This window comes from Podarcis vaucheri (assembly GCF_965113315.1).
Source record: "Podarcis vaucheri genome assembly, chromosome: 17".
NCBI classification, from domain to species: domain Eukaryota; kingdom Metazoa; phylum Chordata; class Lepidosauria; order Squamata; family Lacertidae; genus Podarcis; species Podarcis vaucheri.
The window spans coordinates 32,731,985-32,747,184 of record NC_138755.1 but is presented as its reverse complement, the minus strand read 5'-3'; the positions used below and the strand labels follow the sequence as shown (position 1 = coordinate 32,747,184).

The 15,200-nt window shown below is 45.8% G+C and overlaps 1 protein-coding gene and 1 long non-coding RNA gene across 2 annotated transcripts in view; both read left to right on the top strand.

Annotated features, from left to right (window-relative positions):
• Positions 1-15,200, top strand: part of LOC309522123 — a 67,147-nt gene that overhangs the window by 37,914 nt on the left and 14,033 nt on the right. The gene's annotated exons all lie outside the window — the stretch shown is intronic.
• Positions 1-15,200, top strand: part of PIGG (phosphatidylinositol glycan anchor biosynthesis class G (EMM blood group)) — a 57,067-nt gene that overhangs the window by 34,109 nt on the left and 7,758 nt on the right. The window contains exons 11-12 of the mRNA XM_082204663.1: positions 2,136-2,445; positions 13,436-13,599. Coding sequence (XP_082060789.1) covers positions 2,136-2,445; positions 13,436-13,599 — 474 coding nt within the window. The remainder of the gene's footprint in view (positions 1-2,135; positions 2,446-13,435; positions 13,600-15,200) is intronic.

Here is a 15,200-nt window from a genome sequence, read left to right as displayed (position 1 = left end):
CGGCGTGTGATTTTAAGTCTAGTTGTTTGAAGCTCCGGCTTCTCTCGCCTTTTCTTGCTCCCGATTCCCCAAAACCATTAGAAAGTGCAATTCATCAGGTAATGGTGGTTTACAGAATAACAGGTCGTTTATGCACCCTGGTTGTGTACAAAAATCCAATTCCTGCTGATGGTCAAAAGGCATGTGAATAGTGGAAATCAGCCCGTCAACACCTTCCCCTTATTTTTAGCCCTCCCATCCCTCTTGAGGTATTTGAAGGAGTTCAGCAGGGGTCTGATTGCCTTCAAATTCAACATCCTCCTTCAAAGTGATTTCCAGAGAAAGAAAGGGAGATAAAGGCCCTGTGAGCTTGAGTCAGCTGTTCATTTCTTTGCCTGGGTGCTGGACGCCAACTCCAATGAGAATATGGTCCTCGGATGCAGGAATTGTTATTCCATGCACTATGTTTTGGCTTTAACTGCTAAATCACATGTTTTTATATAGATTTGATGCTAAGACTAGTACTCTTTACCTCTAATATTGTTTCTGTGAATTGCTTGTGGTTAGCGTTCTTTGGGTCGGGGGTCCAATATCCCAATATACTGCTATGAGGGGTAGGGGGTAGACCTCCCCCCAAACCCCTGGATCCAGCAGGTGTTAAGCTATAAATCAGGCTAGCTTCCTGTTGAGGCGATTGCCTGGGCGATGGTCCATTAAGGGGATCAAAGGAATGGGGCTCTGTGCTTGGTGCAGGTACCTTACCCCAGTTTGTAGGTAGTTGGAAAGATAAAGCTGGGGATGAGAACAAAGAGTTGTCAGTGATGTGAGCTTAGAAGCAAAGCAGCAAACTGGGAACTGAGAGAGAGACAGCTGTGGCTTTGGGGGAAGCAAGGCCCTCTTGGGTGCGAATGCTGTGAACAATATAACAGAAAGATGCCACAGTCTCCGCTGTGCCTCAATCCAAAGGAAACACAGACCCTGGGTAAGTGCTGGAACCCCTGGAATCTCGCACTGCTCGCTTGGATAGTGGGGTGGCATGTGGCAATACTTTTTGCACTGTGAGTAGGAATGGTTAGGATTGCACTATAAATTTCTAGTCGTTATCAATGGAGATGTGATGACAGGTTATGAAATAAGAGGTGAAATGGCCCCAAATCTTTCAAAGTTTGAACAGACTTTGGACGGAGCTGTTGAGACTTTGAAAGAGTGGGTGTTCAAAAGATTTGGGGTTTACTCGGAAGTAATTCCTGCTGAGTTCAGTGTCCTTTGTTCTTTGGTAAATGTGCACAGGACTGCAGCATTAGGTTTCGTCATGGGAATAACATCCCCATAACGGGTATAAAGGCTCCAGATTTTCATAGCTGAATAAACGTACAGGGTTATGATTGAGACTTGCAGAACAGGAAGTTCTGAGGGCAAATTTTACTCAGAATCCCATCAGGGTTCAAAATCAGCAGGGCGCTAGGCACATCTTGTGCCTAAAGATTTGTGAGCACCTCACAGAGTCTGGGTGCCATTTTTTGTACCATTTTTTGCACCTGGCTGACACTCAAGGATTACTGAAATGTATGTGCTTTGAAGCCTTAAAGTATATGTTAAGGATAGACAATATATTAAGAAGTGTTAACAATAGAGTGTAGCGTGTTTTGAAAATTGAAGTATGGTACCAATGTTTTTTATTGTAAGCACCAAATTAAACATGTATTAACAATTTCTGTTAAAAATGTGATGTTAACAATGTGTCACTTACGTGAATTGCATATTAATTCTTGCTTATCAAAATAATAAATAAAAAGTGTTGCTGACCGCCCCACCCCGTGACGACTAGACATTCTGTTTGGGTGCCCACAACCCAGGTCCCAGAAGCCATTTGGCTCCTAACTTTTCTATCCCAATTTCTAACACTGCATCCCATGGGGGTACAATCCACCAGGAAGATTTCCACACAGAACTCTTTGATTTATTCCAGTCACTTCTTGTTAATGTCTTGTTCCATTGGTAATGGCAACCCAAAATCCATTGCCTTACTTTGCTTCATGGATGGGCCTACTTTGGACTCTTCATTCCTCTAGGAATATTTATTCTCGTTTCAACAGAAGCAGATTTTTGGACCCATCAGACGCTGAATTTGTTCTATATTTTCTCTCTCATTTTAGGGGCATAATTGAAGCACGTTTCGTCTATGTCTTTGTTCTTGGCATCGTCTTCACAGGCACCAAAGACTTGCTCAAATCTCAGGTTCTTTCGACAGACGCCAAGACAAAGTTTATAGGATTGTGGGAAATCTACAGTGGGTTGGTCCTGCTGGCTGCACTCTTACTCAGGCCCCACAACTTGCCCGTGTTGGTCTTCTGTCTTCTCATCCAAGCCATGATGACAAAGTATGTCTGGAAGCCGCTGGAGTTTGATGCAGCTCAAGTAACCATCATGCATTACTGGTTTGGACAAGCGTTCTTCTTTTTCCAGGTAAGAGCATATTGTCTTTAGAAGGAACATACAGTGGTACCTCAGGTTACAGACACTTCAGGTTACAGACGCTTCAGGTTACAGGCTCTGCTAACCCAGAAGTAGTACCTCAGGTTAGAACTTTGCTTCAGGATGAGAACAGAAATTGCGCAGCGGCGGTTTGGAGGCAGCGGAAGGCCCTATTAGCTAAAGTGGTACCTCAGGTTAAGAACAGTTTCAGGTTAAGAATGGACCTCCAGAATGAATTAAGTTCTTAACCTGAGGTACCACTGTATCTCCTTGGTTGTAGCCAGTTTCTTGTTTCAGTTCAAATGCTTGCCTCTTCGGCGATAAACTCTTGGCCAGGAACTAGGGCTACATTGAGAATGGAACGTGGACACAGGTTGGCAGGGCCCATTGCTGCAGCTGTTTATGTGGTGGTGGACCTTAAGAAATTTGCTTGAGGGAGACCAGAATCATCAGGTTCTTTTCCATGCAAGTCTTTGGCTTGAAAGAAACCCATGTGGTTGTCCTTTTTGGACTTCAAGAGAGCATTTAACACCTTCCTCTTCATGTTTTTTGTTTTTGTTTTTAATATTTTAGCAAGCTGATCGATGGTTCGTATTTATATTTTGTTTACCAGTTAATTCTCATCAGAATTAAATTTTTGTTTTTCACTTGCTGGACCGAAAGGCAGTCTATGGAAATGAATTACTGGGTGTTTTGTGTAGCATTGTGGCAGCCTTGGGTTTCTAGGCAAGCTCTGTTTTCATTCAAAGCATTTAAAAAGACCTCTTGCTTCTAAAGAGACTTAAAGCCACTTACCAAGAAATTTCAGCAATGGCAACAATGGCCAGATCTTGCCAGCTTTAATTCAATTTATGAAAATTCAGATTGAGTCCTTTTCAAAGGTTAATTGTAGTTCTGCTTAAATGCAACCTTCATATGGAAGGGAGAGAAGTGGCATGAGGAATTTCTGTAGTGGCTATTGTACCTTTGTACTACAAAAATGTTTGCCTGTGGAGACTGGCAATTAAGTTTTGAAGAACTGAAAGTCCCAAAATACAGATGATCCTCCTTTATAGTGGAGAACATACTAATGTGTGTGGAATACATGAAGTGTATGTGGTGTTAGGGGAGGAGTAGTTCCTCTGGTGGAGGACATATTGTGCTCCTTCTGGGATAGTTCTTCCACCTTTGATCCCAACCCTGCACTCATATTTCACCTGCGGCTGCCAGAAACTGTCAGCATATGACAGTGGCCACACACTGGGAAATGGCTTTGACCGGCTTGTTAAACCAGATGAGGGTAGCTGATGGGTCTCAAACATTTGATGATTTAGGCATGCAAAGACAGGCCCAGCAGATAGAATCATAGAATCATAGAGTTGGAAGAGACCACAAGGGCCATCGAGTCCAACCCCCTGCCAAGCAGGAAATACCATCAGAGCACTCCTGACATATGGTTGTCAAGCCTCTGCTTAAAGACCTCCAAAGAAGGAGACTCCACCACACTCCTTGGCAGCAAATTCCACTGTCGAACAGCTCTTACTGTCCGGAAGTTCTTCCTAATGTTTAGGTGGAATCTTCTTTCTTGTAGTTTGGATCCATTGCTCCGTGTCCGCTTCTCTGGAGCAGCAGAAAACAACCTTTCTCCCTCCTCTATGTGACATCCTTTTATATATTTGAACATGGCTATCATATCACCCCTTAACCTCCTCTTCTCCAGGCTAAACATGCCCAGCTCCCTTAGCCGTTCCTCATAAGGCATCGTTTCCAGGCCTTTGACCATTTTGGTTGCCCTTCTCTGGACACGTTCCAGTTTGTCAGTGTCCTTCTTGAACTGTGGTGCCCAGAACTGGACACAGTACTCCAGATTGAACAGACTAGACCAAAGGTGTGGGTCTAATGGTCAAGAAAGTGGTTTCTACACTTGTAAGGGGCAGATGGGGCTTGTCAAGTTGGAAGGGTAGCCCATTTGGAGAAGGAAAACTGATCCCCAACCCCTGCTGCCCTGTGTCTATACTCATTCATGAGATCAGCTTCAGGAGTAAACCCTGAGGAAAAATCTGTACCCACTACCTTGTGGGACATCTTCAGGAGAAGAAAAGGCAAAGGAGTTAAGGTAAAGGTAAAGGGACCCCTGACCATTAGGTCTAGCTGCGGATGACTCTGGGTTTGTGGCGCTCATCTTGCTTTACTGGCCGAGGGAGCCGGCGTACAGCTTCCGGGTCATGTGGCCAGCATGACTAAGCTGCTTCTGGCGAACCAGAACAGCGCACGGAAACGCCATTTACCTTCCCGCTATCTACTTGCACTGCGTGCTTTCAAACTGCTGGGTTGGCAGGAGCAGGGTCCGAGCAACGGGAGCTCACCCCGTCACGGGGATTTGAACCGCCAACCTTCTGATCGGCAAGTCCTAGGCTCTGTGGTTTAACCCACAGCGCCACCCGCATCCCTAGGAGTTAACACTACACAAATCCAGAGTGGAGTCCCTAAGGCAGTTGGATGGTGTCTCGTATGCCTTCTTCCGGTGACTCCTGCGGCCAGGCTGGTGCCAGATGTATTGCTTTCCTTTCCTTTGGATCACATCAACACGGTTGAGAAGGGACTTCTGAGGAAGGCAACCCAGGACTTCCATAGACACTGCCCAGGCTTGCACTGCAGGGAGATCGCTTTGGTGCTGCTAACACAGCAAAAACAACACAGAAGGCAGCAGTTGTTACTACCGGTCTCTGCAGCCACAGCCGGCACTGTGATTCTCCAGTCATTTGACTTTGCCCCCCAGAGGTGCACTCCATTGTCGTCTTGAGACAGATGGATGCCAACAACAGCATGAGGAAACTCTCTCTGGTGAATTTCTTGCATGCAAATTCACCACTCAAGTTTTTAAAAGAGGAAATGGGGATTTACATCCCCTCCGCCTGTCCGCCGGGGCACTCAGAACACCTTCTAATAAAATATACGTTCAAGCCAATTCAGAATACTTGGTGCAGGATTAGCGGTTCTGGCAACGGAAAGACACCACTTTATTTTTTCACACCCAATACTTGTTCTTTAAAACCTGTCCTGTTTCTTACTGACACACTGCTAGGCATACATTCTCTTTTGGCTTTGCTTCACTATTAATAGAACTGCAAGCCCTGCACCCAGAAAAGTCATTAAACACTGCCCCCCCCCTCCATGTTAAAAGAAGCTTGAGCGATTAACAGGCAGTCGGTCTTCATAAAATAGTTCATGTGATCAACCCTGTAACTGAAATTGGAAACGCTTTTAGAAGCCTCAGGATTACTATTTTTGGAATACTCTTAAATTAAACCCTGTGTTGCCATTTTCTCTTAACTGTGTTCTTGTGTAGAACTGCTGGCAATTAAGCAATGCTGGTGAGATGCATATGGTTTCTTTGCAGACTTTCTGTTGCATTAGAGGCTACAGTATATTGGTTGAGTCTTGGTTCATACTTTGGTTTAATTGAATTATCCATCCATGCACCCCTCCTGCGACAGATTGGCTAATGATCCTGAAGTTCTGAGGCAGCAAGTACGAATAGCTTTTAAAGATCCCATTAAAACCTAATGAAAAGTACTGCTTATATACTTCCCTCCATCCCCCTGTACTTATTTAACGCAAGCTTCCTCAGGATTATTCTAGAAAGGAAAGCCTTAAGCTTCTGAAATATTTGGAGGCCTTGCGTTTACAGTGGGTGGGTGTGGAGTTTATAGGGTAGACAGGAGGATGTCTGCACACCAGACTGCTTGGATGGGATCCTGGCGGTGTTAACAGGATACTGTTAGCTCTTAGGGATTGTTTACAGCAGGACCCAAACCAATGGATTCAAGTTACAAGCATGGAGATTCTGGCTAAACAGCAGGAAGAACTTTCTGAGGGTAAGAGCTGTTTGACAGTGGAACGAACTCCCTCAGGAGGTGGTGGACTCTCCTTCCTTGGAGGTTCTTAAGCAGGGGTCGGCAAGGTTTACCAGCCATGGGCCAGATCACTCCCATGGAGATCATCTGTGGGCCAGACCAGCACAGTGCAACACCGGAAAGTGTGTCTGCACATGTCTGCGGTGCCAGAAAGAGCGTCTGTGCATGCCCAGATGCCAAAAACTGCGCTTGCACAGAAGCGATTTTCGGCGTCTGGGCATACACAAACATGATTTATGGTATCTGGGCGTGCGCAGACTTGATTTCTGGCGCTACTCTTCGAGTCCCCGCATTGTGCTCGCCCAATGGGAGGCTTGGTTCAGGGGCGGCTCGTGGGCCGGTAAAACAGTCTTCGTGGGCCGCATCCATCCCATGGGATGCACGTTGCCGACCCATGTTTTTAAGCATAAGTTGGTTGGCCATCTGCCATGGATGCTTTAGTTGAGATTCCTGCATTGCATTCTACGATTCCCTTCAAGGCCCCTCAAGGAAGCATATGTAATGTCTCAGAATATCACAAGGTGCTTCCTCTGTGGACCTAATGGACTTGGGTGTGTAGCTTGTCTATGCTCCGAGGGCCTTCTGGCAGTTCCCCTCACTGTGAGAAGCCAAGTTAGAGGGAACCAGGCAGAGGGCCTTCTCGGTAGTGGCACCTGCCCTGTGGAACGCCCTCCCATCACATGGCAAGGAAATAAACAACGATCTGACTTTTAGAAGACATCTGAGGGCAGCCCTGTTTAGGGAAGTTTTTAATGTTTGGTGTTTTTTCGCTTTTTATTATTAATATTTTGTCGGGAGCCTGCCAGAGTGGCTGGGGAAACCCAGCCAGATGGGCAGGGTATAAATAGTAAATTATTCCTATTATTGGGGCATGCCGTTGTCCTAAAATGGGTAAATCTCAGGAGAAATCTGATTTAAGAGATTAAAGCTTTTCCTGGCTGCAGAGAACCTTCCAGCATATACTTATTTGCCAGGGAATCCTCTGGTATCGGCCGTAGAGCCCTGGAACACTCCAGAGAATGTTCCGGTGTGTTTCAGGGCATTATTTCAGGTCCTACATTACTACAATCTGTTGGGCCTCCGCAGAGCCCCAGATGAAGCGAGAGTGTGCTACAACGTGCTTAACATTTCCCTGTGGCTGCACATTGCAAGGGAAGATTAATAATAGCTGTTGGCAACCGGTGTTTCAGGAAAGATTGCCCAGTGTTATTAATCTTCTTTGAGGAGCCCCGATGAGCGTCTGAGGAATTCCGAGTTAAACATAAGGACATAAGATGAGCCTGTTGTTCAGGCCAAAGGCCCGTCTAGTCAGCCTGTTCTCACAGAGGCCAGGCAGATGTCTCTGGGATTTCCGCAAGGAGATCCTGAGCCCAACAGCACTTAGCAACTGATATTTCAAGCATTTGGCCCTCCAGCAGAGTTAACTCTGAATTCCCTGAAATGTAGTTTGAAAGATACTTCGCCTTCAAGTCCCATGATTCTGGTTCTTCTGCCTGAGACTGCACTTTCTGCACTGTCATTTAAATTGTTTTGCATGGTGTTCTGGGTGCAAGAACTCCCATAAGAAATTGGAGCCTATTTCGTTGCTTGATCTGAAGCTTTACCACCAGGCTTGGAAATACATGTCTCAGAAATAGATAGCAGTTCTGTTATGTCCTGAGGTTCTCACCCTGGGCCAGCAGGGGGATACCGTAGATAGTTTTCACTCAGGTCCACATATGCAAATAAGGGATCGAGAGTGACGTTCAGTGATTGGATAGTTACAGAAAGTGGTTACTGTTGCGTTCTAGTGGAGCTCTATATAAGCAGGCTGGCTGAACCCTTCAGTTCAGTTCTGTTCTGGCCTGTGAATAAACAAGAGCTGTTTGAAGAATCGCTGTGTTGTCTGATATGTTCACCCACAACCTAACAAGTTCTCTACCTTAACTTTTTTTTAAGGGCTGTAGAATGGCTTTGTGTTCCTTCATTTTTTTTGTTTTGCTCTCCAGGCAAGGAGATACAGGAGGTTTTGCCCTAGGTTGAAGAACGCTTTAACTGCCACTCCGACTCAACCCTTTCGTAGATGCTTAGCACTGATAGTCCGTTGAAGTGTTTATCTCTGTTTTCCTAGCTGGCCAGGCCACCATTTTGTATTGGGGAAGAACAAGTGAAGTTCATCGCTTCTGGGGTGTGTGAATTGGGACAGTGGCTTGTAGGGATATGCAAAGAATATTCCCTTCTACAATTGGAACAAATCACCCTTCCATTCCTTTTTCCCACTTCTGTCTTTTGAAATTCTTTGCTACCGGGGCAAGTCCGAGGGCAAAGACTGTCTTAGAACTGATTTTTGTAAGCTGCTATGAGAGCCATTTTCAATTAAAAGGGAGGGTATAAAAGCTGTATGTAAATAATAAACACACATATATATATTAGCGGGGTAGGGTGAACTATTTATTTAGAGAAGTTGTTTTTTAAAGTTTTTTTTTTGTTTAGTCGTTTAGTAGTCATGTCGGGCTCTTCGTGACCCCATGGACCAGAGCATGCCAGGCACTCCTGTCTTCCACTGCCCCCCCCCCCCACAGTTTGGTCAAACTCATGCTGGTAGCTTCGAGAACACTGTCCAACCATCTCGTCCTCTGTCGTCCCCTTCTCCTTGTGCCATCCATCTTCCCAACATCAGGGTCTTTTCCAGGGAGTCTTCTCTTCTCATGAGGTGGCCAAAGTATTGGAGCCTCAGCTTCACGATCTGTCCTTCCAGTGAGCACTTAGGGCTAATTTCCTTCAGAATGGAGAGGTTTGATCTTCTTGCAGTCCATGGGACTCTCAAGAGTCTCCTCCAGCACCATAATTCAAATCATCAATTCTTCGGCAATCAGCCTTCTTTATGGTCCAGCTCTCACTTCCATACATCACTACTGGGAAAACCATAGCTTTTACTATATGGACCTTTGTTGGCAAGGTGATGTCTCTACTTTTTAAGATTTATTTTTTTTAAGTGTACTGTTATATTGCCACCATGGGAAGCACCATTTGGATTTGCTGCCTTTCGTACCAAAAACACGCCATCTCTGGCTCTGCCTTCTGAAAACTAACCAATGCCTGTGCTCGCACTGTTGATCATAGGAAACTGACTCACAGCTTGTTGGACTGTATGCCCACCTAGCCCACTATTGTCTACTCTGACTGGCAGCAGCTTTCCAGGATTCTCAGGTAGAGGCCCTTCCCGTCACCTGTGACCTGAGTGTTTTAATTGGAGGTGCCAGGGATTCAGCCTGCGACCTTCTGTACATGCTTTTCGTGTGGTTATGTGCCAGAACAAACCTCTTTCTTGTGGAGGAGGAATGGAGAACCTGTGGGCCTGCAGATGCCTCATTTATGCTGTGGAGCATAATAATAATAATAATAATAATAATAATAATAATAATAATAATAATAATAATTTATTTCTGCCCTGCCCATCTGGCTGGGCTTCCCAAGCCACCCAACAGAATATTAAAAAAGAATAAAACTTCAAACATTAAAATCTTCCCTAACAGGGCTGCCTTCAGATGTCTTATAAAAGTCAGATAGTTGTTTCTTTCCTTGACATCTGCTGGAAGGGTGTTCCACAGGACGGGCGCCACTACCAAGAAGGCCCTCTGCCTGGTTCCCTATAACTTTGCTTCTCGCAGTGAGGGAACCGCCAGAAGGCCCTTGGAGCTGGACCTCAGTGTCCGGGCAGAACGATGGGGGTGGAGATGCTCCTTCAGGTATACTGGGCCGAGGCCGTTTAGGGCTTTAAAGGTCAGCACCAACACTTTGAATTGTGCTGGTACTGGTTGACATGGACCCAGGGTGTGCATGCTTGTGCTTATAAGGCAAAGGGTGAATGAAGGCTGAAACAAGGCCCAAAGGGTTGGTGTGTAGGCCACATCTCAGGCTCTAATCGTGACTGATATTGGCATGGGTGTGTGCCAGGGCTGGGCAATATATCATCCAAAACTGGTTTGAAGTACATATCATGATATCGGCTTCATAGTTTTTGACCCGGCAATATACTGCGAATCATGATGTGTGTGTGCACTATGCAAAAATCATAATGTGGGGGGAAACGTGAAGCCAGCCAATGTCTCTTCATAGTTCTATCCTTATTTCAGACATTGTGATATATCGGTTTGTTGCGATGTTTAGCTGGTGATATGTCATGAAGTTGAAAACCAGATATCGCCTGTCCTTAGTGTTTGCACAAGCTAGGAAGCCACAGATTTGTCTTCGTTCCTACTGGGTCCTTTGTGGGCTTCCTCTCAAAAAGTAACACGAAAGTAGACGTTGAGTTTTGTTACCGTATAAACATTGTTGTGTTTTGCTTTTCGCCCATTTCTGTCTACCTCTTGATATAGAACGTAGTCCCCATTAAAAATTACTGTTCTGTTCATTTTGTTTCTAATGCATGTTCAAAAATTTATAACGAACAAAAGAGAACATTTGTCTGGCCACTTAGGCCTCCCGTTGCAGTAGATAGATATTGTGTGGCTGCTTCCTCCGCACAATGCTTCCATTCTGACGGTTTGTCCTCTCCCGAATACAAATTTGTATACGCCTCTGAGCACCGGGCAATGGCTTTGTGAAGCTGGCATCCTCTTGGGAACAGAATTCGCGTAGCACAGCGTAAATATTTAAAATGTAATATCTGCACAGTACACTTTACCTCAAGGTATGCCACGCTCTAAACTGCAGAATCAAATAAGGAACGAAGAACAGATTCGCTTCGAGCCCGGGGAGTATATAAAATCTTTATATAAAGAAAACTAAAAATAAATAAGCCACTTGTTTGTGATTTATACAGAAGTGGTTCGAATGCCTCTTTTAAACACTGGAGGGATCTCATATTGTCCTTTATATCCCTGAGTTGACAACGACAACAACCTCTCAGATAGGCACCATTGCCATTCTAAGAAAACAAGAGAGGTGTTCATGGTGACTTCCAGTACCTCTTTTTCTAGAAAAATAGCACTGGATTATCCACACAGGACATATTTTAAGCCACACGGGCACTGAAAGGCCAGCACGTGGTCTCCCGGCAAACTGATGGGATCCATGAACTTTTTAATCCAGGTGTAGGCAAACTCGGCCCTCCAGGTGTTTTGGGACTACAACTCCCATCATCCCTAGCTAACAGGACCAGTGGTCAGGGATGATGGGAGTTGTAGTCCCAAAAACATCTGGAGGGCTGAGTTTCCCTATGTCTGTTTTAATCCCATAGTCCCTAATATGAAGAGCAACAGTCGGTTCCCTGTGTGAGCTAGGACCCTAGCAAATAGGAATGAAGAGCATGATGGAGGACTCTAGAAGGCTTAGATGTGACAGTTGCAGAGATCAGATCCAAATTCTCCCCTCTCCAAGCTGCTGTGTACTCCACGTGGCAAAGTATTCAGGTACTCGTGATCATACATTTATGGTCTCTTCCCCCTACCCCTGGTAAATAGCAAATGTGAGAGGGGCTTTTGATTGGGGGAAACTGGAAGAAAGGGTTAAAACCTCACCTTTTGCAGCACTGTGTCCATAATCAGCACCACCTTCTCCACACACACCTTCCATATAGGTAATACATTTCCTGATACAAATGGTTTGGCCTTTGAAGGCCTCCTCTTGGTGCCCACACCTGAGGCCTGAGACTTAAAGGGCTCTTTGCTTATGTCTGTTAAGAAATTGAGTGAAGTGCATAATATCTACATGGTGCCTAGGGAACAACTTGCACCTTAATATCAGCAAGACAAAGGAGATGGTGTTGGACTTTCGGAGGAAGAGAGGAGAACTAGCCCTGCTGTACATCGGGGAGTGCTGTGTGGAGAGAGTCTTTTCCTTTAAATTCCTAGGAGTTTATCTCAGTGAAGAAGTGAAGACCTTACTTGGAAAATCAATACAGCCCAGGTGGTTAAGAAAGCCCAACAGAGACTCCATCTCCTCAGAGCATTGCAAAAGAACGATGTCAATCAACATTTGATGATCTCCTTCTACTGGTCCACAATAGAAAGTGTCCTTTCATACTGCATCACGGTGTGGTACGCTGGTTTGACATCAACTGATAGGAAGTGCCTACAGAGGGTGGTGAATACGGCACAAGATATTATGGGCTGTCCCATGAATCTACTGGATGACATTGTGGAAGACCGTTGCCTCAGGAGAATGAGGAAAATTCTCAGGGATGATTCACACTCTGGCCAGCACTTTCTTGATCTCCTGCCCTCAGGCAGAAGATATAGAAGCATGATTAGTTGCACCAACAGGGTAAATAACAGCTTTTATCCATGGGCTGTTAGGCTACTGAATGAAAAGATAACAACAGGGCAACTGACTTTTGGGTTTGGTGGGTGTGCGTCAGTAAACGAGGGGAATTAAGACTAAGAGAGCTGAGTGGGTGGTGCTCGTGTAATCTTACTGTATATACAAGTTGTTACAAGTGACAATAAAGTATTTCAATTTCAATTTTTTAAAAAATCAGTTCAATAGTGGACAACTTCCTGAGGTTGGGGGCTGATTGAGTCTCCAGGTCTCTGTTACTATTAACGGTCTTATTTCTTTAGGAAATTTATATTTTAAAAAATGCACACGCACACACATAAACAGTGTACTATAAGGGAAATAAAAAAGCATAAAATGTAGCAGAACATATTGCATAGTGATCAGTGGCCTTTTGTTGATGACAATAATTATCCAGAAATGCTTGGGAAACAGAAAGGTTTCTTAAGAAGGCAGCAGGAAACATGATATAGTTGACGCCTGTTTAATGTCTAGGGCTTGAGTGTGGAACTTCCGGTCTTGTGTAAGGGGCCCTAGAGGTGCCAGTAATGCCTCTTATTGGATGGAGATATGTACATGTAGAAACCTCTGACTTCTCTGTGGCTGAATCACAGCCTCTGGACAGTTGCCCACTAGTCGGAGTGTTGCCCTTTGGGCTAAAAGTATTCCCTGCCCCTGGCCTGGGGGAAAGGTGTAAAGACAGAGTTCTGACAAGCCTTCTACCCCTTATGACCTCGAGATGTATCTTGGATACCTTTACCTCGCAGAATAGCTTTCAAATTTTCACTGTGTGGATCTAACTGCTCAGTATTTTCCTTTTCTTCCAGGGCAACTCAAACAGCATTGCTTCTGTGGACGTTTCGGCTGGCTTTGTCGGGCTTGATAACTACGTGGAAATCCCGGCCATCTTCCTAACTGGATTTGCGACATACTCTGGACCTTTATTGTGGGCCGTTCACTTGCTATGCTATTTGAGCTCCGATGTGAGCAGGTAATCTGTGTGTTTGGGGGTTTTTTTGCACTGACCGCAGCTTTATAAATACTGCTAAATGTTTAATTTCTTTCTGGCTGTGTGCTGAATGTCACAGTCCATGCTCCAGCGAACTTCGCAAGCCTAAGGGGCGAGCTGGAGACGTTTTGGCAAATGCGTGTTCTCAAACTTGCGTGGGCCGAGATAATGGAACGTTTTAAGAGGGCAGGACTGGCAGTCAAGCAAGCAGGAGGTTCTTTTTTGTTCTGCCCACTGATCCAGCAATTGGGTTTTTAGAGTCTGGCTGGAGAAAAGAAGTGAAAAACTACTGGTGGGTGGGGAGAGAATTCCTGGGCAGGGGGGATAAACATACCTGCCTGCAGATTCTGCCTTGCAATTGTCCACATTTTCCCCCCGTATTAGCATTTCGAAAAGGCTTTGTTGGCATCCGTCTGTCGCTGGCAGCACCAAAGTGACCTTCCTGGGACGCAGTCCTAGGCTTTGTGTCTGGAGGTCCTGGGCTACCCAGGCGACAAGACCCCACTCCCACCCCGGCCTCGCTGATGTGGTCCAAAGGAAAGCAGAGCAATACGTTTGGCACCAGCTTAGCTGAAGTGAGGGACATGAGGCAGGAGTTGATAGTGCAGGTGAGCTGCGTACAGGTGAGCTGAAAGCGAGCTGCCGGCCAGCCCTGTGGAGCCTCCTTTTATTGACACAAATATGCAAACCAGGCAGATACATTTTGGGCTGTGACCTTTACACATCTTCCGGTCCCGAGATCGTGGGGTGGTACAAAGTTATTTTGGCACCTGTTTCCACCGCGTCATTTTCCCCTTGCACAGTGTATGATGAAGAAGACAATAGGTCTCAGAGACAAAGGTTACAGACAGGACACCGCAGACTACTGAGACTGCAAAAGGTTAGACAGAGGCAACGATGTTCAGACAGCTGTGGCTTGTCGGGGGGGGGGGTTGCCCCACACCCCAAGGTCACGCGTGCAGGCAGGCTGAGGCTGCCTGCGGGTGGGGACTGTGCTCCCTCCGGACCCCACTCCGCGATCACCCCTACAGTTAGCTGCAGGAGTTGCCGGAAGGAGGCGTACAAGACACCATCCAACTGTCTTAGGGACTCCACTCTGGTTTTGTGAAGGGTTTACTCCTTAGCCTTTCCTTCTCCTGAAGAGGGCAGCGAAGGTTTAGTGTCAGAAGTCTGATCCTAAGGGTTGGAAAAGGTGTGCTTTCTTTTTCTGCCTTGGCTCAAAATAACACAAATGGGATACGGCAGGCATAGGCAAACTCGGCCCTCCAGATGTTTTGGGACTACAGCTCCCATCATCCCTCACCACTGGTCCTGTTAGCTAGGGATGATGGGAGTTGTAGTTCCAAAACATCTGGAGGGCCAAGTTTGCCTATGCTTGGGATATGGCTATGTGGTCAAGAGCACTGGAGAACCTTGGTTACAAAGATCCAAACTGACAGTCTCCACACCTGTTGACTTTTCCTGAGTCAGAGTAGGAATGATGGAGAGCAAGGAGTGGGATGCCATAGCCTGAGGGCACTCGTTGTACCTTCAAGCAGCATCACCCAGTTGGCCTCGTGTCTCCTCCTACCCTTCCCTTTGGG